This window comes from Chiloscyllium punctatum, chromosome 37, assembly GCF_047496795.1.
Source record: "Chiloscyllium punctatum isolate Juve2018m chromosome 37, sChiPun1.3, whole genome shotgun sequence".
Classification (NCBI taxonomy): domain Eukaryota; kingdom Metazoa; phylum Chordata; class Chondrichthyes; order Orectolobiformes; family Hemiscylliidae; genus Chiloscyllium; species Chiloscyllium punctatum.
Genome location: NC_092775.1, coordinates 39,807,761 through 39,830,509, shown reverse-complemented (window position 1 = coordinate 39,830,509; position 22,749 = coordinate 39,807,761). Strand labels below are relative to the sequence as shown.

General features: G+C 39.4%; 1 protein-coding gene across 1 annotated transcript in view; it reads left to right on the top strand.

The window, feature by feature from the left end:
• The window catches only part of prex1 (phosphatidylinositol-3,4,5-trisphosphate-dependent Rac exchange factor 1), a 230,505-nt gene that overhangs the window by 66,536 nt on the left and 141,220 nt on the right, over nucleotides 1–22,749 (top strand). Inside the window, exons 2-3 of the mRNA XM_072556629.1 lie at nucleotides 16,982–17,053; nucleotides 17,868–17,990. Of these exons, the coding sequence (XP_072412730.1) occupies nucleotides 16,982–17,053; nucleotides 17,868–17,990 (195 nt within the window). The remainder of the gene's footprint in view (nucleotides 1–16,981; nucleotides 17,054–17,867; nucleotides 17,991–22,749) is intronic.

Sequence of the window (22,749 nt, the reverse complement as noted above, 5' to 3'; positions counted from 1 at the left end):
CCATTTATTGTATAAATTCTGCCATTGTTTGTTTTTACTAAAATGCAACAACTTGCATTTGTCCAAATTAGCTCCATCTGCCATCCTTCAGCCCACTGACCCATTTTATTACAATAACCTACTTCATTGTCTATTATACCATCTACAAACCTACTAACCATACAACCTCTGTTCTCCTCCAATCATTTGTAGAAATTACAAACAAAAGTGGACCCAATATAATTTCCTGTGGAACACTGCTGGTCACAGGTTTCCAGTCCAAAAACCAACCCTTCACTACCACCCTCTTGTTTCCTTGTAAATCCATTTGGCAAGCAGACCCTGAATCCTATGTGTTCTAACTTTACCAATTAGTCCACCATATGGAATCTTGTCAAAGGCTTTACTAAAGTCCAAATAAACAATGCATACAGCTCTCTCTTCCTCGAATAATTCAATAAAGTTTATGAGACACAATTTCCCTTGCATAAAACCATGCTGACTATCCCTAATCATTCCTCGTCTCTCCAAATCCAATCTTTCAGAATCACCTCCAACAACTTGGTTTAAAAACTGCATGAAAGCAAAGGAATCAATTTTCCTTGGTACTCTGATTTACATTTGAATCTTTTGGAAAAGTTAATTAAAAACTGACTTAATTGAAGGAATGAGGTCTTGCTTGATTTAATAATACAGCTTAAAGATTGGCTAAACACTGTACGTCCCTACAATGAAAGCTTATCCTTATTTAACCGTCTTCTTTCTTGGAGAAGCAATGATTTTGGGTCAAAAGCAGCTCAATAATTATTCAAAGCAAAATTGGTGACTTGCTAACCAATGATTTGTAGTTAGGATAACGCCCATCTGTTTTTAAATGAGGTATGTATTTGTGCAGGACTTTCAATCCAGGATGAGGAGCTTTTTTTGTATAAAGACATCTAAGGTGGAAAATTACATTAAATGATTTAATGTAACATTCAAATCTGAATCTTGTGGTCCTTGCTTCTGGTTCAGAAGGTTTGGGTTTCAAGTCCCATTTGCCAGAGTGGTGTGTTTAACAACGAAAACATCATGAAGCTCGTGGACCTGTGCCTCACCCACCCACTTCACTTTCAACAACATAATCTACAAACAAACCAACGGCACACCCATGGGATCTCCGCTATCAGGAATCATAGCAGAAGCGGTAATGCAAAGGCTAGAACAAACAGCCCTACCAATCATCAAACCAAAAATCTGGGTTCTCTATGTCGATGACACCTTTGTCATCACAAAATGAAACAAGATAGAAGAGACATTTAACATCATCAACAACACCCTCACAGGCATAAAGTTCACCAAGGAGGAAGAAACTGACAACAAACTCGCATTTCTGGACTTCACAGTAGAAAGAAAGGACAAGGGAGAATTACAAACCTGCGTATACAGAAAACCGACAAACGCTGACCAAATACTCAACTACACCAGCAACCATCCCAACACACACAAATGAAGCTGCATCAGAACACTATTCCAATGAGCCACTACATGCTGCAGCACAGACAAACTTCGAAAAACAGAGGAGAACCACCTATACAACGTATTCAAGAAGAACGGATACTCAAAAAATACAGTTCGCAGATTCCTCAAGAACAAACCACGACAAGCAGACAAAACACAGCCAGAAACCCTAACCGCCTTACCATATATCAAAGAAGTTTCAGAAATGACAGCCAGAGACCCCTTGGAATCCTAGTAGCACACAAACCCACCAACACTCTCAAACAAAAACTAACAAACTTAAAAGACCCAGTACAACCCATGGACAAAACCAACGTCATCTACAAAATTCCATGCAAGGACTGCCACAAACACTATGTAGAAGAAAGTTAGCTACCAGGATACATGAACACCAGCTAGCCACAAAAAGACACGACCCTCTCTCTCTTGTAGCCCTACATATGGATGAAAAAAACCCATTTCGACTGGGACAAGACATCTATCCTGGGACAGGCTAAGCAAAGACATGCCAGAGAATTCCTAGAGGCCTGGCACTCCAATCACAACGCCATAAACAAACACCGATCTAGATGCCATCTATCAACTCCTCAGAAAACGAACAGGAAATGACATCACCACAAACCCCAGGAACCCCATCCAGGATAAACATATAAATAGAAAGCAGGAGACAACAGCTTCGCTTCACTTGGAGGTCGCCACTGATGATGTTACCTAGCCAGGTAATGAAACGTCTGGATATCAATCCTACAGCTCAGCGAGCAAACCTACACCCTAAACCTCAACCTGAGCTACAAACCTTCACAAACCTTGTGGTGTGTCATAAACCTGTTGAACAGACTGATTAAAAACTTTTTTTTTGTTCGGGAGACTGTTCCTTACTCTATATATTCTAATCTGTAAGGACTATCTTGCATTTTCATAGTTTTAACCAACAGACTGGCTCACTTTGTTAACTTGTATCAGATAATGATAAAGAGCTCAATATATGGATAGTAAAGAGTCATAGAGTCACAGAGATGTACAGCATGAAAACAGACCCTTCGGTCCAACCCATCCATGCCGACCAGATATCTCAACCCAATCTAGTCCCACCTGCCAGCACGTGGCCCATATCCCTCCAAACCCTTCCTATTCATATACCCATCCAAATACCTCTTAGATGTTGCAATTGTACCAGCCTCCACCAGTTCCTCTGGCAGCTCATTCCATACATATACCACCCTCTGTGTGAAAAGGTTGCCCCTTAGGTCTCTTTTACATCTTTCCCCTCTCACCCTAAACCTATGCCCTACAGTTCTGGACTCCCCGACCCCAGGGAAAAAACTTTGTCTATTTATCCTATCCATGCTCCTCATAGTTTTGTAAACCTCTATAAGGTCACCTCTTAGCCTCCAACGCTTCAGGGAGAACAGCCCCAGTCTGTTCAGCCTCTCCCTATAGCTCAAATCCTCCAACCCTGGCAATGTCCTTGTAAGTCTTTTCTGAACCCTTTCAAGTTTCACAACATCTTTCCCATAGGAGGGAGACCAGAATTGCTTGCAATATTCCAACAGTGGCCTAACCAATGTCCTGTACAGCTGCAACATGACCTCCCAACTCCTGTACTCAATACTCTGACTAATAAAGGAAAGTATACCAAACGCCTTCTTCACTATCCTATCTACCTGCGACTCCACTTTCAAGGAGCTATGAACCTGCACTCCAAGGTTTCTTTGTTCAGCAACACTCCCTAGGATCTTGCCATTAAGTGTATAAGTCCTGCTAAGATTTGCTTTCCCAAAATGCAGCACCTCCCATTTATCTGAATTAAACTCCACCTGGTCAACATCGTTTTGTAATCTGAGGTAACTCTCTTTGCTGTCCACTACACCTCCAAGTCATCTGCAAACTTACTAACGATACCTCTTATGCTGGAATCCAAATCATTTATGTAAATGACAAAAAATAGAGGACCCAGCACCGATCCTTGTGGCACTCCACTGGTCACAGGCCTCCAGTCTGAAAAACAGCCCTCCACCACCACTCTCTTGTCTTCTACCTTTGAGCCAGTTCTGTATCTAAATGGCTAGTTCTCCCTGTATTCCATGAGATCTAACCTTGCTAATCAGTCTCCCATGGGAAACCTTGTTGAACACCTTACTGAAGTCTATATAGATCACATCTACTGCTCTGCCCTCATCAATCCTCTTTGTTACTTCCTCAAAAAACTCAATTTCCCATGGTAATCCAAGATTGAGGATGGGAAAAATTTCTGGCTGTAACAGCTGCTCTTTTTTTTTGAGGTATTTTAGGTGCTAAGATGATTGGTGTTGGCAAAATATGTTGGTATCCTTTCATTATCACACATTGGGTGCATCACATGCAATCCTTTTGGGGTGGGTTATCTTCATTTGGTGCACTTTTGCTGATGGCTGTGAAAACCAATCTTTGAGAGGCATATTTTACCACATGAGGCTGTCAGATGACACTGAGAGTGGTTGTTTTTAGCATTGGCATCTGTTGCAAAATTGTTGCAGGACTCTCTTGGCCACTGTGGTGGTAGATAGCAGCGCAATGGTGCTGTCACCATTTCCCCCTCTTAACAACTAGTGAATGAATGAAGGAAGGAATGATTGATTTGTTATCATGTGTATTTTACAGTGAAATACACCAAAATAAAGTGAAAAGCTTTCATTTATCACTAAAAACTTATGTCATTTTGACAGCTTAAGAAGAAGAGATGAAAAAGTGACTCTCCGGTGTAATAGTTGATCAGTTGATTCATGTCACACTTATAGGCATTCTTCATGTGGTTCTTCTTGTGCCCTACTGGTCGCCTTCTTCAACTACCTTAATATATAGATGATCCTTGGATATGTGACCAACTTCCATCCCCCACGTGTCTACTCCACTGATTGCTGCCACAACACTGGGGAGTGCCGCCTTTGAGAGGATTGTCACAATTGTGGTTTTGTCCTATCAGTATACACTCAGCGTGCTGTAGGCATCAAAGATTAAACTCATCAAGCTGCTTTTCCTGGTAGTTGAAGGATGCACATGATTCACAGCCATTTACTGGAAAGGTTAAGAGCACAGACCCTGTAAATCACCAGTTTTGCCCTAAAGATCAACTTGGCTTTTAACCCTTGCATGAGCTGAGAGTTGGTCAAAGGTGATAGCAGCTTTCTCAATACATGCATCAAGCTGCGCATCAAAGGACAGATTATCTGTCGCACTGGATTTAAATTTACAGAATATGTCAACCACTTCCTATGGAGTGCTTTTGAGCTTGTTTTATGGTATAAATGACTCTGAGATGCGATAGTCCATACATAGGGGCTTCATGCCACACTTACAAGCATTCTTTAAAGTGGTCCTTTTGGCACCATATTGGTTACCTGTTTCCAACTACTTTATGACATGACGAGTGGGTTTTTTTTTGAGATGCTTACTGACCAGGAAAGCATGGAATTGAACATAACCATAGGAACATGAGGCGGAGGAGCAGAAATAGACCATTCAGCCCATCAGATCTACTCTACTGTTCAGTGAGATCATGGCTGATCTGGTAATCCTCAACTCCATTGTCCTACCTTTACCCAAAACTGTTTATTCCATTAGTAAATAAAAATCTATTAATCTTAAGTCTTGAATATACTCAATGACTTAATATCTACTGCTGGCCATGGTAAAGAATTCAACAAGTTCACTGCCCTCTGAAGGAGGGATTCCTGCTCATTCTTGACTTAAATTGTTGACCCATAACTCTGGGATTATGGTCGTAGAGTGTCCTACAAAAGTAAACAACCTCTAAGCTGTCAAGCTCCCTGAAAATCCTGGATGTTTCAACAAGTTCTCCTCTCATTTCTTTTTAAACTCCAGTGAGTACAGACCCAAACTATTCAACTTTTCTGCATAAGACACTCACTCAATACCCAGGATCAACCTCGTAAACCTCCTCTGGGCTGATTCCAATGCCAGTATATCTTTCCCTAGATAAAGGGCTCAAAACTGTTCACAGTATTCCAGTCGTGGTCTAACTAGTGCCTTGTATTGTTTTAGCAAGACTTTCTTATTTTTATACTTTTATTCCAAAAGGAACAGAGTATAAAATAAGGCCAACGTCCATTTGTCTTCCCTATTATTATGTGCTGAAATTGTAATCTAGATTTTTTTGTGATTTCAATGCAGGGTTCAGCAAATCCCTATGTGCTGTAGCTCTCTGCAGTTGTTTTTTTCATTTAAATAACATTCAGCTCCTCTATTCTTCCTTCCAAAGTGGACAACATTACATTTTCCCACTGTTTTCACAGTGGTGTGATGCAAAGCTCATCTTGGTCAAATACAATACCAAGGTTGCAAACAGTCTGAGTATAGCATCACAATTGCTCGGGAAATAGATGGAGATGATGGATTGCAACTGTAGCTCTCTCATGGAGATCAAAAGTGATTGCTTGAATCTTCCAAATATTTAATAGAATAGCATTCCTGCTCATTGACGCTGGATGTTGGACAAGAAGTTTGATAGCTTTTATACCTTTTTGAGTTATCAAGAGGTCGAGCTGGCAGTTTAGCACATGAGGAAATTGCTTAATTTTGGATCATGATGCCGAAGGGCTTCATTTGAAGGATAAATAATAACAGGACAAGGATCAGTCCTGATGGAAATGGCAGACATTGCTACAGGGGCAGAAAGTCAAAATTGTAGGTGATTCTTTCCCTACAGTGGCTGCAGACCCAACTGGTTTGTGGACAGTGAAGAGGTTTTTGAGAATCGTCTGGCTAACCATCTCCAGTGCTAGTGATGGGGTTGAGAAGAACATAGTGGATGAGTTTATCTTTGTCATTCATCGGCCGATGAGCCTGTTTCCATGCTGTATGACTCTGTGATGCTATATCAGATGTTCGGATGTTATTTGTGACTTTGGTAGCTTTTTTGGACTGTAGCAAGTGCAGAAAGCTGATTGGAAGGAACCAAAAAAATAGAAAAGATTCTCTTTACAAGCAAGCATGATGCTGGATTAGGCAGGAATTACAGCATGAGATCAGAACCTGATGGTGCTTTCCAGAGTTCAACCAGACACAGTGGTGGATGGTCAGTTTGAGTTTTTAGTGTCCATTGGACTTGGGCGGTGGCAATGGTACCAACATTGGCAGACTGACTGGGTGAGAATATCATTCTTTCACTGGAGACTGAGACACTAACACTGGAGATAAGGCCATGGTTGAACAAATCACTAGCTGTGAAAATGCTTTGAAGAGAGGGTCAATGGCTAGAGAGGTAGGATTTTAAATGTACAATTTTACATGAATTAGGAGATTTCATTTCCTGGCTGCACGCAAAATGAAGTATGTTGATGGGAGAAGGGATGTGGGTGAAGAGTGATATAAGGAAGTGACAATTGATTATGCTATTATTTATGAGATGAGTGTAAAGAACAAATCCAGGCCATTCACATTGCCCGTTCCAGGCTAGGGCTGCTTCTCTATTCAAGCTGAGAAACCAGATATTTTGTATTACTCAGCTGGGTTGTTTGAAGTGCAAATAGCATGTGTTAAAATTACAGGTTACAGCAGGAAATGGAGCTAGGTGAATTCTGCATCATCTGACAAATCTCTATATTCAGATTTAGGGCACAAGATATTTTTGGGTCTGGCGAGGCAAGGTGTTTCTTGGTTTGAGGTTGTTGATAAGACAATCAACGCTACATTTATGTTTGGAGCTTTACACTTTGTTCACAATCTTTTGGGCCAAAGTTGACCCATTTCTTGTTACCTAACCTATGCTTCGACTTGCCATTTTGCTGTTGAAACGCTCATTCCTTGCCAAGTTACCCCTCGACTCAAATATTCCAGTGCACTCTTGGTTGCGGATCACATTCTTCACTAGAAACTTGAAGTTATCCAAAATTCTATTGCCCATATCTTAGCTGCGTACCAAGTTTGAATTATTTCTCATCCTGTGCTCACTGACCTACATTGGCAACTGGTCAACTAACAGCCTGATTTTAAAATCAGTGGTCTTGTTTCTAAATCCTCGATGGACTTGCCAGCCCACTTCTTCTCCCATAATTCTCTGGTAAATTTGTACTCATCTCATTCTGGCGGCTTGAGCATCTTTGATTTTAGTTTCTTCATGGACAGCAATGATTCAAGAAAATAGTTTCAGTGCCAAGTTCTTGTGCAATTTGAGATAGGCAGTTAATGTTGGCCTAGCCTGCTCCGCCCACATCATGTGAATGAATAAGAAACATTTCATCGCCATTGGTCACCATGCCTTAGCTGCCACCTCTAGAATTCATTCCTGAAACTTCTCTGATTCTATATCTGTCGTTTCCTCTCTTTAAAATGTACCTTAAAACTTCCCTGCATTAAAACTTTTGACCAAGCGCTGCAATATTGTTTTATTGTTCAATTTGCTTTATGACTTGTCCATGAGGCAATTTCTCATTAATTTAAAGCACTGTACAAAATAGTTGAAAGCAAAGCTTGTAATTATGTAGCTCCTTTCATGGCTACTGAATGTCAAACTGCTTTATCGCAAACCAAGTAGTTCTGAATTGTAGCCACTGTTGTAGGAAACAACCAATTTGTGTCGAGCAAACTCTCTCAACCTGCAAGATGATCTTAACTGTATCCAGATGAATCTGTTTTTCTAGTGAGAATTGAGGGTTAAATATTATTGAGGACACTGGGATAACATCTCTGTTCCATGATACAGTGTCATGGGATCCATTATGTCCATCTGAAAGACAGATGAGATCTTTATTCCATTTCTCATCAGAAAGACAGCATCTATGATGATTCACCATTTGCTTAGGTTGGTCTGGAGTGTCAGTGTTGATTTTGACCTGGTGTGGGACATGAATTCAGGAATCTTTTGTCCCCAAGGTGAGGATGCGCCAAACTGGAAAGAGTGCAATTAAGTTTATTTGGGATGAGCTTGTCCTTGGAATTAGGATTGATTTGCTGAGATCAGAGCAATGTTTATTGTACTTGATTGAAGACAGCAGGGTTTGCAGCTTGTCTGTAAATTGTGCATGAATGGCTAGTCTTTTATCAATTTGAGTATAGGCCTTCTCTCTGGTTTCAAAATATGATCATGCATGTTGAAAAGGAGGAACTTTCTTTTGACAGCTGTTGCTTGCTTGCTGAGTCTCTTGTATTATTGTCATTCACCAACTGATTGTTGCAGGAACCCCTTCAACTTTTGCATCCTTCAGAAAAATCCTTGTTTTTTCTGGATTTGAAATTACTACTGGTTGCATTTGATTTTTATTATGTTAGTGCTGGATTTGACCTAGGTTTTGGATTCCGAACAAAGCAGGATTGCAGCCAAAAGGATATTCAGAAAATAGTTTTGGTCTTTTTTCTTGGATTCCTTTCTCCCCTTGCAAGTTATTTATTTGCGGAGTTTTGCTTGGTCCTGATTTTGTTTTTGGGGTGCACTGTCTTTAATGACTTGCTGATTAGAAATTACACTTCTTTGGGGGAAAAATGTTATGTGGATCAATTGATTGTAAGGACAATGGAAGAATTCCAGATACAAGACTTGTGCATTTTTATATTCATTAATCAGCCATAGTTTTGTTTGCTTGAGTTATTTTTGCATATAATATTCTGAAGTAGTATTATATTTAAATACCATCTGACCACGGTCTTGTTTCAAAATTGTTAAAAATTTTAAAGCTGTGCGGATATTAAAATTAATTTCCTTCTTTAGTGAGCTTGTATAGATCTTGTTCCTACTGAGTATGCTTTTATATTTCTTCAAAAGGTGAACTGACCAGAGTGTTTTTGAAGTGAGGCCAATAACCAACTACTTGACTTAATTCAGGAAAATCATGATTAGAGTGAGTTTTAACTTGTTTTGTGAAGTTCTTTTTAACAACTAAGATAAAGCATTTTATCTGGAATTTTGTTGGTAAAGGCTATATTCTGCAAAGGTGGGTGAAGTTCCTTAGTTGATTTCAGCAAATCTCTCTCCATGCCATTTCCCTGCTGTGTAAGCTGCTGTGACCTTCATTGCTGTCTGGTATTGGCAAGTTCAAGTGCCAATCAAGTAGGCTATCACTGGTGGGTTTCTGCCTGTTAATTTCTTTCGCATTCACAAGCATGCAGACAAATAGATGAATATATACTGCCACTTGTTAGCATGCCATTTTGAAAATGATGAGGTTGGTTGTCTTAATCTCTATTGCATCTCCTTTTAGGCTGATTTCTTAGTATTTCCTGTCAGTTTTTATTCTAGTGGCTACATTTTCTTTAAGGAAGAAGTCAGCTTCTAGGTGATTTTGAATTCATTTTTTGTAATTGTAAATCCAGTGTTGTCAGAAATATGTTGTAGTTCCAACTAACAATCCTTTAAAGCAACATACCTTTTCTAGACATTTGCAGTTATGCACTGCAGTTGAACTGATCTCTAAAAATTAAATGAATAGTGTACATTTGATGCATTAATTACAGGCCTGTAAATTTAAGAATGAGAAGCGAAGCCTTTTTTTTAGTGCAATGGATTTGCATACACAACATGTGTGGTTTGTGATGATGTGTCTTAGAGTGTGGATTTAGTTTATTTACAATGGAGGAAAATATTTGATAATACTCCAAAAAATACAAAAAATGTTAAAATGGTTTTGTGAAATGTAAACTTGTTAGCCTGTGTATATTGCACATTAAATTGACCATTTGCTGCCAAAATAAGTGGTAATGCTATTGCTATTAAATCAAACTTGAGTTAAACAAATTGTGGTGATCTTGCCAGAGGTTCACTTTGAAGTTACGTACAATTTTCTGTATTGTGAGCATTCAAGAAAGACTGAATAATGTTTGGATTATGAGGTTATTGGATTTTTGTGTTTTGAGGCAATGGCTTTAATTTAGAAAAAAAATTAACAAGGATGTGACCTGAAGTGTGCCTCACAACAAACGGAGTGATGTGACTATTGAAGGTAAAAAGAAGTTGCAGATTGTTTAGTTGGAAAGAAGGTTTGAGGTGTTTGTACTTGTAGACAATGCCAGCGGCATCTGTTGATAGGGGGTCAACTGAGAGTTGAACGCCAAAGTTTCAGGAAGCTGTTGACAATGTTAAGTTGTCCTTGTACTTTAAGATAAAGTAGTTTTGGAGTCTCAAGGATAGCAGTTCAGCATTTCCACCTGGAAATAAGCCACATGTGATGCATGTTTTGTAAGAAGGAAATGGTTTCTGAGATACTATATCCCTGCAAGCCTCAGACATAGTTAATCCAAAACCTAGAGGCCAAAAGTCTTTCTGGTTCACTACACAGGTCTACAGTCTTGCTACATCCAGTCATGAATGGTGGTAGACAATTAAACAACTCACTGGAGATGGAGACTCCATAAGTATCCTTATCGCCAATGATGGGAGAGCCCATCCATCAATGCAGAAGATAAGGCTGAAGCATTCGTAGTGCTGAGTGAATGATCCAAATTGGCCTCCTCCAGTGGTCACCAGCATCACAGGTACTCATCTTCAGCCAATTCAATTTACTACATATGATATCAATAAATGGTTGGAGGCACTGGATACTGCAAAGGCTAATGGCCCTGACAATATTCTGGCAGTAATACTGAAGACTTCTGCTCCTGAACTTGCTGGTCCTGTAGCCAAGCTCTTGCAAAAATTACAAAACTGACATTTACCTAATAATGTGGACAATTGGCCAGGTGCGTCCTGTATACAAAAAAAAAGCAGGACAAATCCAACCCATCAGTCTAACCTTGAACATCAGTAAAGTTATGGAAGCTATCATCAACAGTGTTATCAAGCAGCATCTGCTCAGCATTTTTCTGCTCACTGATGCCCAGTTTGGGTTTCAACAAGGCCACTCCGCTCCTGACCTCATTGTATTCTTGGTTCAAACATGGACAAAAGAGCTGACTTTCAAAGGTGAGAGTAACAGCCCTTGATATCAAAACTGCATTTGCCTGAATTTGGCATCAAGGTATTCTAGCAATACTGAAATCAATGGGTATCAGGTGGCAATCTCTCCACTAGTTGGAGTCATACCTGTCACCTAGGAAGATGGCTGTGGTTGTTGGGGGTCAGTCACCTCAGCTTCAGGATTGTGTCTGAGGCCCAACTATCTTCAGCTGCTTTAACAATGACCTTCCTTCCATCATAACATCAGAAGTAAGGATGTTCACCGATGATTGCACAATGTTCAGCACTGTTTGTGACTATTCAGATACTGGAGCTGTCTGTGTTCAAATACAACAAGATCTCAATAATATCCAGGCTTGGGGTGACAAGTGGCAAGAAGCATTTGTACCAATCAAATTCCAGGCAAAGACCATTTCCAATAAGAGATGATTGAACAACCGCCCTATGACATTCAGTGTTGTTACCATCACTGAATCCCACGCTCAACACCCTGGGCTTACCATGGATCAGAAGTTCAACTGTACTTGCTACAAAAACACAGTGGCTACAACAGCAGGTCAGAGTCTAGGAATACTGCAGCGAGTGATTCCCCCCCCAAAAAAAACCTGTCCGCCATCTTCAAGGCACAAGTGAGGAGTGTGGTGGAATACTCGCCACTAGCTTGGATGGATTTTGCTTCAAATATGCTGTAGAAGCTTGACACCATCCAGGACAAAATAGCCCACTTGATTGGTACCATATCCACAAACATCCACTCTGTCCACCACCAATACTCAGTAGCAGCATGTACTGTCTACAAGACGCAATGCAGAAATTCACCAGGGATACTTAGCCAACATGTTCCACACCCACAACTACTTCCATCTCAAAAGGTAAGGGCAGCCGATACTTGGGAACACCAACACCTGCAAGTTCTCTCCAAGCGAATCACCATCCTGACTTGGAAATATATTGTTCCTTCATTGTCGCTGGGTCAAAATCCTGGAATTCCCTCCTGTATGGCATTGTGGATCACCCCACGAAAGGTGGACTGCAGTGGTTTAAGAAGGCAGTTCACTACCACCTCCTCAAGGGCAACTAGAGGTGGGCAATAAATGCTGGCCAGCCAGCGATGCCCACATCCCATAAATGAATAAAAACTTAACATGAATGGGAAGGTGGCTCAGGTTGCAAAATCTAAGTTCAACTGGTTGGTTCGTTAATATTGTATAAAATGGATCATTACCTGGAATAACTTGCAACATGAAAAAAAAACAGGTCTGAAATTAAAAGTTACCACACTGCTAAAGGAAAGGAGCAGACCGAGCAACTCTTGAGAACTAATCTCTTTGGACTAGGTCCAGGAAAATTGATAGTCTGATTGAGGTGTACCTGTGAATCTGGTTTGATTTTTGTACTTAAAAGTAGAAAAGGTAGGTACTCTTTGTAATTCAAAGCAAACTTTCTTACAAAAATACTGTTTAGTCATTTGTGCTTTGTCTTTGCAGTACAAGCCTTACAACATGTCACTCTTTCAGAAATCAAATGAAAGTTCAAATTTCTTTTCATTTAGAGAAATATTGGTCTTGATGTGAATCATAACAATAATTACAGAAGCTTGCAATAGTTAATGTACTTGCATCACTCAGTCTGCTACATGTGTGTTACGGAAACCAAGTATTAGACTGCAGAACATGATCTAGAGATTAAAAGCCAAAAAGATCATGTTTTACTATGTAATTACAGAGCTGTTTTTAAATTTCATTTATTGCAGACTTTTTGAAAATTAAATTTATTTGGCTCTGCCCCAAAACTCTGAGGTGATATCATATTTCGATACCAGTTGTTGAATCTTAATTTAGAGAATATGCAGCAAAAACAATAATATTAGCAAAATCCTAGTTGAAGAATTATTTTTTCTGAACTGCTGTGAAGTAACTGATTAAGATAAACTAGAAAGATGTGATCTTTTTATCCATATTTCTGAACCTGGAGTCCACACACCTTCCACTGAGTCTGCAAAAACATCACTTATGATTGGACAGTGATCAAGATTAAATGTGTGACAAAGTGGTCAGAGGAATAATGTCATACTCCGCAGGCTTTATTTATGTTTTCTACAGGTTTTGACTACAGAAGGCAAACTCTGCATTTAGAAAGGTGAATTTATTTAATTGGTATCTGCGAGTACATCATCGGTTTTCTTAAAAGCTTGATCACTGCATGTATGAATGAGTTTTAATTTCATATTATGCGTGCCAAAGAGTGTCTGTGATTAATCTTTTTAAAATTGTGTCACTCTTGAGTCATAGCAATGGACAGTATGGAAATAGACCCTTCGTCCATGCTGACCAGATATCCCGACCTAATCTAGTCCCACTTGCCAGCACCCGGCCCATATCCCTCCAAACCCTTCCTATTCATGTATCAATCCAGATGCCTTTTAAATGTTGCAATCGTACTTGCCTCCACCATTTCCTTTGGCAGCTCATTCCATACATTTACCACCCTCTGTGTGAAAAAGTTGCCCCTTGTGTCTCTTTCATATCTTTCCCCTCTTGCCTTAAATGCATGCCCTTGAGTTATAGACTCACCCACCCCACGGAAAAGACTTGGTCTATTTATCCTATCCATGCCCCTCATGATTTTATAAGCCTCTATAAAGTCATCCCTCCGCCTCCAGGGATAACAACCCCAGCCTATTCAACCTCTCCCCATAGCTCAGATACTCCAACCCTGGCAACATCCTTGTTAATCTTTTCTGAACCCTTTCAAGTTTCACAACATCCTTCCGATAGGAAGAAGACCAGAATTGCACGCAATATTCCAAAAGTGGCCTAACCCATCAAATATTTTGAGAACTAATGATCCGTGACTTGTGTCAGAACACGATTGCCTCAGTGTTTGCTGAGCACATGCAAAGGTCCAATTGTATTTTGCATTTTGGTATCAGAGACAAAAGATAATTGGAACCAATACTGATTACTGTGCACTTGATGGCTGCTGCTGCTGCTGCTGCTGCTGCTACTTAAAGGCAGTTGACCTACTTCACATAGCCGCACTTTTGTAACAGGGCAGCACCACATTTTCCTGGATTCAGATGTTCTGACAAATGCATGAAATGCACAATGGATCAGTGAAATTTGGAGAAAGGCAGATGGGTTGACATTTTGGGGATAACCCTTACTTGGTTTTTGAACCAAGCAAACCTAAAACCTTAACTCATATTCTTTGCTCACTGAAGGGTGGAAAATATTTTGTGTATCTCCTTTTTATTGTTTCAAACTGGCCTGAAAAATAGTCCACTCATGATTTTTGTTTTAGTGATTAGGTGAAGGTCATAGGAATGCTTGTTGCTGTGTTGCACAGTTGGTGAATGAAGAAGCCAGTTCTTGATTTCTAGATTGCTGAGCTGTTAGGCGACAGGTCTCTTGGTTTGCAAGGTGTTTGCTATGTGGCTGCTTCTGTTCGCTGTGCCTTTCTTTATCAGACTTGCTTCTAATTGTTTTGAACTCCTGTATTTTGTTGTTGAGCAGCAACGATCTCAGTTTCCTGCTCCCTCACTAGATTTTTGAAGCATTGACCATTTGGATTTGGATTTGGATCTCATTCACTGGAGTATATTTCACCATAAAGTAGTTCTGGAGTCTTACATGTGTGACACATGCTTTACGCAGCATTGTAAGAGAATGCGTCCATGCTCGGCAGACTTTGTTGAGGACTGCTCTTGTTTTAACTATCTCACATCAGATCATGTTCCTGTAGCCATGAACTAGACATTTTACCTTTTGTAGTTTTGTGGTTGGCAAGACTCTCACAAATTAAAGGCAACTTTGCAAAGACTTAGGTTAACAGTGACAGAATTTGTGATTGAATTTTGCAGCTTTCGAATGAGATACTGCAGAAGTTTTGACTTAATTTCTATGCAAGTTACGTTTGTGTGAACACGTGACTATCATTTAACATGGTATCTCAGTATTGTATCCTCTTTTGTATCTTCACTTTTCTTCTTTTCAAAGCTTTAATCCTTTCTATTTAACTCAAATATCATCTCATTTTAAAAAGAAATCCATCTTGAAAATGACCATACGAGCATCTGACTAGAATGTGTGATTTACACACAATTATCATTAACAACAATTATGCATATGTAGAATTTTTAATGGATATAACCTTAACTTTTAAACTCTACCTCAGTGATTTGCCTCGAAACAGGAAAGTGAGTGCAGAAATTAAGTGCTTTTGCTGTCATCTAACGTGCTCCATTTGAACTCTGCTTGCGAAGTAATACTGATTATTATTATAAAGGCTATCACTAGCTGTTCCCTACTGAGGTCAATGAGCAGTTTTGTATCTCGAGCAGCCAATAGCTTAAGGTAAACCTGTCATATTTGCAAAGAAAACCAATCATGAAGAACTCTGTCAACCAAGGGTCTGTTCTCCAATTGTTGTCTGAACGTGATACAATGTGCCAGTGATATGCCTCTGGAATTTTGTGGTTTCAGATTGGCTCATGTCCCAATATGCAAATACATAACTTGTGAATGATTGGCTGATTGTGCCAGAACAATTGGAAATGTCTCATTTTTGCAAACAGAAATTAAACTCTAGACAAATCTATTTCAGTATTTTCTTAGGTGATTGAACTCTGTCTAAATGTTAGCCCATGATCATTTCATCTGCTAAGAGGAAGTGTGATGACTGCATAATTCAAGGTACTTTATAGTTCTCTTTCTTAGGTAACTACTTAGGTGTGTTCAAGTGGATGGACATTTTGTTCAATCATCACCAATCCAAGGTGAAGGTTAAGCAAACGTGCCATAGATATAGTATACGAACATTAATCTGAGAACTCAACCAACAGAAGTGGAGTGCAATTTCTTCAAATTGTATAAGGTGGAAGTGCTTCTTTTTTCTGAAGGAGTGCAAACTGTTAAACTGTCAGATGATTGATGAGTCAGCTTGAGCTTGAGAGGCATAATTTGCAATTTAGCACTGCAATTATGAGACTGAAAAAAATCTCTTTCATCTTATGGCACAATGTACCATTAAAATTGGAAAAGCTAAAGAATCAAATCTGGTTTAACAATGAAGACTTGAAGACTTCTTCAAAATAAACTGATGCTAAAACCAATTGAGAACCTTTCTTCCCTCAGTGTTAGATAATGTTCTGAGAGTGGAGTAAGGGAGTATTTTACAACTGCACCGCTCCGTTCTTCATTCTCTAGACTTGTGAAGGATCTTGTATTTAAATAATATGTTTTGTTCAGCTCCGTGATGATTATAGGTGTTTCAGTAGCACCTATATGTCAGACATTTACTTTTGATTGTTGATGCCCTCTTTGAAATAACTTGTTAGCTGTTATTTCTGTTTAGCTAATGAAATCAACATCCTCTCCTTTTAACAGATCAGTATTGTCAACGGACAAGATTAAACCTGAAACCTGTGACCAAAGACTTTTTAAATGTCTTGTGCATTGTGCTTCCTGTTTTTGCTTTTACTAAAATACTGATGCCTACTGATAACAATTATGAAAATTTAAATGTATTGAATTTTAAAATTTTGTACATGAAGAATTTCATGTATGTTGTATACATTAACTTGCATATAAGTAATTTAAGCTTTTCTTCTGCATGTAGTCATTCCTGCACAGAAATCACCAGAATGATGGCGACAAATCAGAAAAGCAAATTACTGAAGAACATCTCAAGGTGGGACTGGAGTAAAAACTTAACCTGCATTAGCAGCATTTCTTAATGGTCTATTGTATTGTTGGATTTGTTCTGTGGTTGTTTTGAGTCTAGTGAAAACTCATTTATAATAGAACAAACACAATGATTTAAATAATTCAACCTGATGTATAAAGAAATCTTTGCAGATTAAAGGAAAATATAGTTGGGGTCTTCTACAGTGAATATTTTGCTCCTTTCTCCGTTCTGTTAGTTAAAAGGGTTGGCAATTAATGCATACCTAGCCACTACTTACCAAGCTCTTGCACATGTTAATGGACTATATTTGTTGGCCTACATTTTATACTTTACTTCTCTCTCTCTCTCTCTTTCTCTCTGGAGAAATATCAATATTCCCTTTGTAGTTGCTGAAATAGTTCACAAATTTGTCTCTATATACGTACGAAGCTACAGTTAGGACCCAAATACTATTGCATTGTTAATGTCTTTTCTTACCATGAGGAACTAGAGGAATATTCTTCTTTGTGAAGAAGTTTTTAAATCTGCTTTATGCAGGGCACAACTCCAGGAAAGAAAAGACCTAGATTTGTTTTTTTTTTCTAACATAGCACTGTCGAAGTTACACCCAAATGGTTTCATATTAACTTCCTGTGCAAATATGGGCTTTAAATCTTATCTAATCTAGAAATTGGGGTGGATTCTGAAGAACATTTTTAACCATTTGCTCACAACATACACATTCACTTGAATTCAGCAGGAAAAAGGCTTGTGTTTTGTTCTTGAGTATGAAGATAAGATTTTCCTAATAATGACTATGTTCTATTTTTGCCTTCAGATTTTGTTTTCTAACATTGAAGAGATACTTGATGTGCATAAGTTGTTCTTGGCAGCGCTTGAGTACCATTTACAACCAGAACCACAACCTCAACATGAACTTGGAAATATCTTCCTTCAGTTTGTGAGTTGAACCAGTTTTTACTTTTGTGAATCTCATTTCCAGTCCTTTCACTTCAACTTTTAAATTTGACATCCCTCAACTTGTGTCGGGTTTATCTATATCCCTGTCACAATTTTAGATCCATCGTGGTAGTCTGCAGGTGTTTGGCTTTTGGAGGGAAATACTGGAAATTTGTCAGCATTTGTGTTGCATCTTGACCATTCTTAATTCATAGTTGAAGAGTGTAGTGTTGGAAAAGTACAGCTGGTCAGGCAACATTCGAGGAGCAGAGGAGTTGTTTCGAGCATAAGCTCATTCATTCAAATTTATACTGACTGTCAGCAAATGCCATTTGGGAGTCCACAACAAAGACACTGGATCCTGTTAAGTCTCATGGCATCAGATTGAACGTGGGTAAGAAAACCATTTGCTGGTTGCCACCCACCACCTCCAAATTTCAAACACATCCAGCAGATCAAAACTGGGCATGTGTAAGCTGCTGTGCACCATCAATAGCAGAATTGTATTCAGAAGCAATCTGTAAGCTCATGGTCTGACTTATCTCCCACAGTACCATTATTGTGAAGCTGGGGGATAACGTTTAGTTTGAAGTAGAGTGCAGGAGGCCATGCCAGGACTGTACCAAGCATACCTAAAACTTAGGAGTCAACTGGTGAAATTGGATGCATGCAATCGACAGATCCCACACACATCCGATCAGATTAAGCATTAAATCTCCAGCCATGATCAACTAATGGAAGGGAAAAGCTCCATAAGTGTCTGCATCCTCAATAATTGGGGAGACCAGCTCATCCATGAAATAGACAAAGTTGAAACATTGGCAACTAACAAGTACTTCTGACTGGAGGAGGCAGAGATGGATCATCTGGAGGTCACCAGTATCACATATGCCAGTAGTCAGACAGTTCAATTCACTCCAAGAAACTACTCAAGGCAGTGAATACCACAGAATCTACAGGCCGTGAAAGCATTCTGGCAGTAGTTTTGAAGACTTGAGTTGTAGAACTAGCTGAGCCTCTCGCCAAGCTGTTCCAGTACAGCTACAATGCTGGCATCTACCCTACAATATGGAAAATTTCCCACTATTGTCTTGTCAAGTACTGCCCTATCAGTCACTCTAGATCATCCTGCTTTCAAGCAGCACCGGCTCAGCAATAGCTGTTCACTGACACTCAGTTGGGGTTCTGTCAGAGCCCCTTAGCTCCTGATCTCATTACAGCCTTGGTTCAAGACTGGACACAATAGCAGAATTCCAGAGGTGAGGTGAGAGTAGTAGCTGTTCTTCATGTCAAGGCTACATTTGACCAGATGTTCAAGGAGCCCAAACACAACAGGTGACAATGAGAAATCAGAAGGAAAGTTGATTGGAATTATACCTAGCACAAAGGAAGGTATTTATGGTTATGGAGTCCTAGAGTCATACAGCATTCAAGTAGACCCTTCAGTCCAGCTCGTCCGCGCTGATTAGGTATCATAATCTGACCTAGTTCCATTTGCCAGCCCTTGGCCCATGTCCCTGTAAACCTTTCCTATTCATATACCCATCCAGATGCCTCTTAAGTGATGCAATTGTAATAGCCTCCACCACTTCCTCTGGCAGCTCGTTCCATACATGTACCACCCTCTCCATGAAAAAGTTGCCCCTCAGGTCATTTTTAAATCTTTCCCTCTCACCTTAAATCTATGCCATCTAGTTTTGGACTCTGTCACCCTAGGAAAAAGACCTGGGACTCTTCACCCCTCCCATGCCACTCATGATTTTATAAATCTCTATGTTGTCACCCTTGCTCCCGGGAGAGAATGCCCCAACCTATTCACCCTTTCCTTATAATTCAAACTCTGCAGTCCCAGCAAAATCCTGGTTGTTAGAGGTCAGCCATTTAGTCCTAAAACATCACTGCAGGGGTTCTGTTGTCAACTGTTGTAAAAACCCATGTGGTTCACTAATGTCCTCAAGGGAGGGAAATCTGCCATCATTGACTGGTCTGAACCACATGTGACTCCAAACCTACAGCAATGTGGTTGACATTTAATCACCCTTTAAAATGGCCGAGCAAGCCATTCAGCTTAAGGACAGTTAGGAATGGGTGAAAAATGCTGGCCTTGTCAGCGATGGCCCTGGAAATGTCAGAATTATACCTGTTGTCATGGACTAAATGTTACTCACTGGATCCTCAAATATTGCAAGAATATATCAACATACTTTTGAAATTAGTGGGCCATAAGTGACAAACTAAAAGAAGTGTGTACCTGTTCCCTATAATTTTATGGCTAGACTGCATACTGGGATTGTTAATATTTTTGACTGCATGCAGTCCTGCTTCGCCGCTGAGGGTGATATCTTAAAATTAAAATATTTTTGAATAATCTCTTTGGGACTGTACTCGCATGTAATTTGTAACTTCACAAGCCTCTTGAAGTGGATTAAATGCACTTCACAAAGAAAAATATTTTGAACGTGCTGTTTTTTGCTGTCATGTTGTTGGTAATGAAAAACTGAAGCAGCAAGCTGTTTTTACTGCACTTGTATACTGAAATTATCAGCGGTTTAATACATATGAAGCAGGGGGGGCTCCTTGTGAGATTTTTTGAGAGTAGCTTTTTGTCATGAGCGACTTTTTTTATTTTCAGGTTTTTTATTTCATTTTTGCAAAGTTAGGTAACGTAGTCTTAAAGTGACAATACCTTCTGTTTTTGTGTTGCCCTATGTAGTACATGCATTTTTTCAGAGCAGCAGTAGAATTCATCAAGATCCTCAATTATGATCAATTCTACATTAAACTTAAAAGCCACACTACAGAAGGAAAACATTATTTTTGTAGACACTGCCGTATTTGAATTGACAGAACAAGCATAAGTTGGTAACCAATGTTTTTTTTATTTGCCAAAGTAACTGACATAGACTTATTCTATATGCAAAAGGCCATCATCCAAAGTACCCTTCCATTTGCTTCCATCCACTATGTTTTCCTGTATATTAGCTCCTGAATATACATATAGCTTTAACCTAGACATTCTGCTTCCATTTGAAGCAGAGTCATTACCTCAGTAATTTAAAGTTTTCTAGGCTGCTTCTTGAGATTAGCTGAGATTTCTTTTTGGTGATGCCTTTTACAACAGTTGTCTCCATTTAGCAGCCTTGTCCTCCTATCACCTTGCAGCCTCCCTCTGTCACCCTTATCCCCACTCACTGGCTGGGCAGATCTGGCAAGTGGCTCTCTAACTTCAAAGGGAACCTCAACTCACTGGCAGTGGCTTCCCCAGTGCCCCTAGAACTCTACTCCACAGCAAAAAGCCCCAACTCACCCTGGCTGCCGTGCTCATTTACCTTTTCTTTCTTAACCAGCTAACTGCACCTCCACTTGAGCCTAGTAGTGACCAGTGCGAGAGAATCTTCAGTGGTTGTAGATTCGAAATATAAGATCAACTTTTCTCTAATTGGTTGCCCTTCCCACTGAATTATTCATGGGCTTTTGGGGACTTTGAGAGGAGAATTTGCCTGCCTGTTAATTTTGAGTGATGAAGTTCATTTCATTATGGAATAACATAATCTGTCTCCGAGCATTGTACATAAGAAATAATGATGAATCGCAGTGAGGTTTAGTCGCTCTCCGCAAAGCCCTGTGTATTTCACATGGTGTGTAAAACTTCTTAGTTTCTATAGAAAAAGAATTGTTGGAATTTAATGAATTGTCAGGTCACCCAGGAGATGTGAGCTTTTTGGTCTTTCTGAAAATCAAATATGACATATAATGCAATATTAGATCATTCCACATTGAATTTGTTTGTAAAATTTTTTGAGTGCACTTTTATTCCTTTGACAGTAAGATAATCTTCCTTGAAATTATTCTGGAATAATGTAAATAGGACCATTTATTCTAGACTTCAGATGGGGCACTCAGTACAGGATTAACACTTTGCTTACACAAGAATTTAGCGTCTTTAGCTGCTTTTTGAGTGGATAAAGCTTTTAAAATTGTATTCTTGTACACAAGAAAACCCTTCACCTAGGAAAACTGATATTCATGCTGTTGGCATATTGCAAACATGCTGCCTGTACTTTAATGGAGGATCATGGGAAAGGCAATTAGTTTTGCTGAATATGTACAAATGGTTATCAAGAAGCTGCATATGTTTATCAAGAAGCTGCATATGTTTGTAAATTTAACCAGTCCTTTACTAAGCTGTGTTAATTCGTTTAATTGAATTTCACAGTCAAAGATGCACTTGGCCAGGAGTTTGAGGTCAGCAGCAAAATGCAGTGTTTACTTCTGATCTCCTAGAAAGCCAGCCACAAAGATCTACTGATCTCTGAGGCATTGTTTTCCCTTTCAGTTCAGTTCTGAGGCTGAGCCTGCCAGTAGATAGGCAGCAATGATATCAGGTTCCATTTGAGATATTTACACACGGCAAATTCTGAAGTCTTAATTCCCTTCATTATTAATTTATATCTTCAGATGGTGAAGTAAATTATTTGCATTAAGCTGGAAGCTTAGACGAAAGCATTTGAAGAAAACCAAAAATGTCTTGTTATCATTTGGAGAAAATTGATATTCAACAAATATAAAATCAGCTTCTCAGGGGTAATCAAGGGTGTACTTAGTAGCAGTCATTAAGTTAGTATTTCATTTAAATATTCAGTTACATTTCAGTTACATTCAGTTACAGTTGCATGGGCGGCACAGTGGCACAGTGGTTAGCACTGCTGCCTCACAGCGTCAGAGACCCGGGTTCAATTCCCGCCTCAGGCGACTGACTG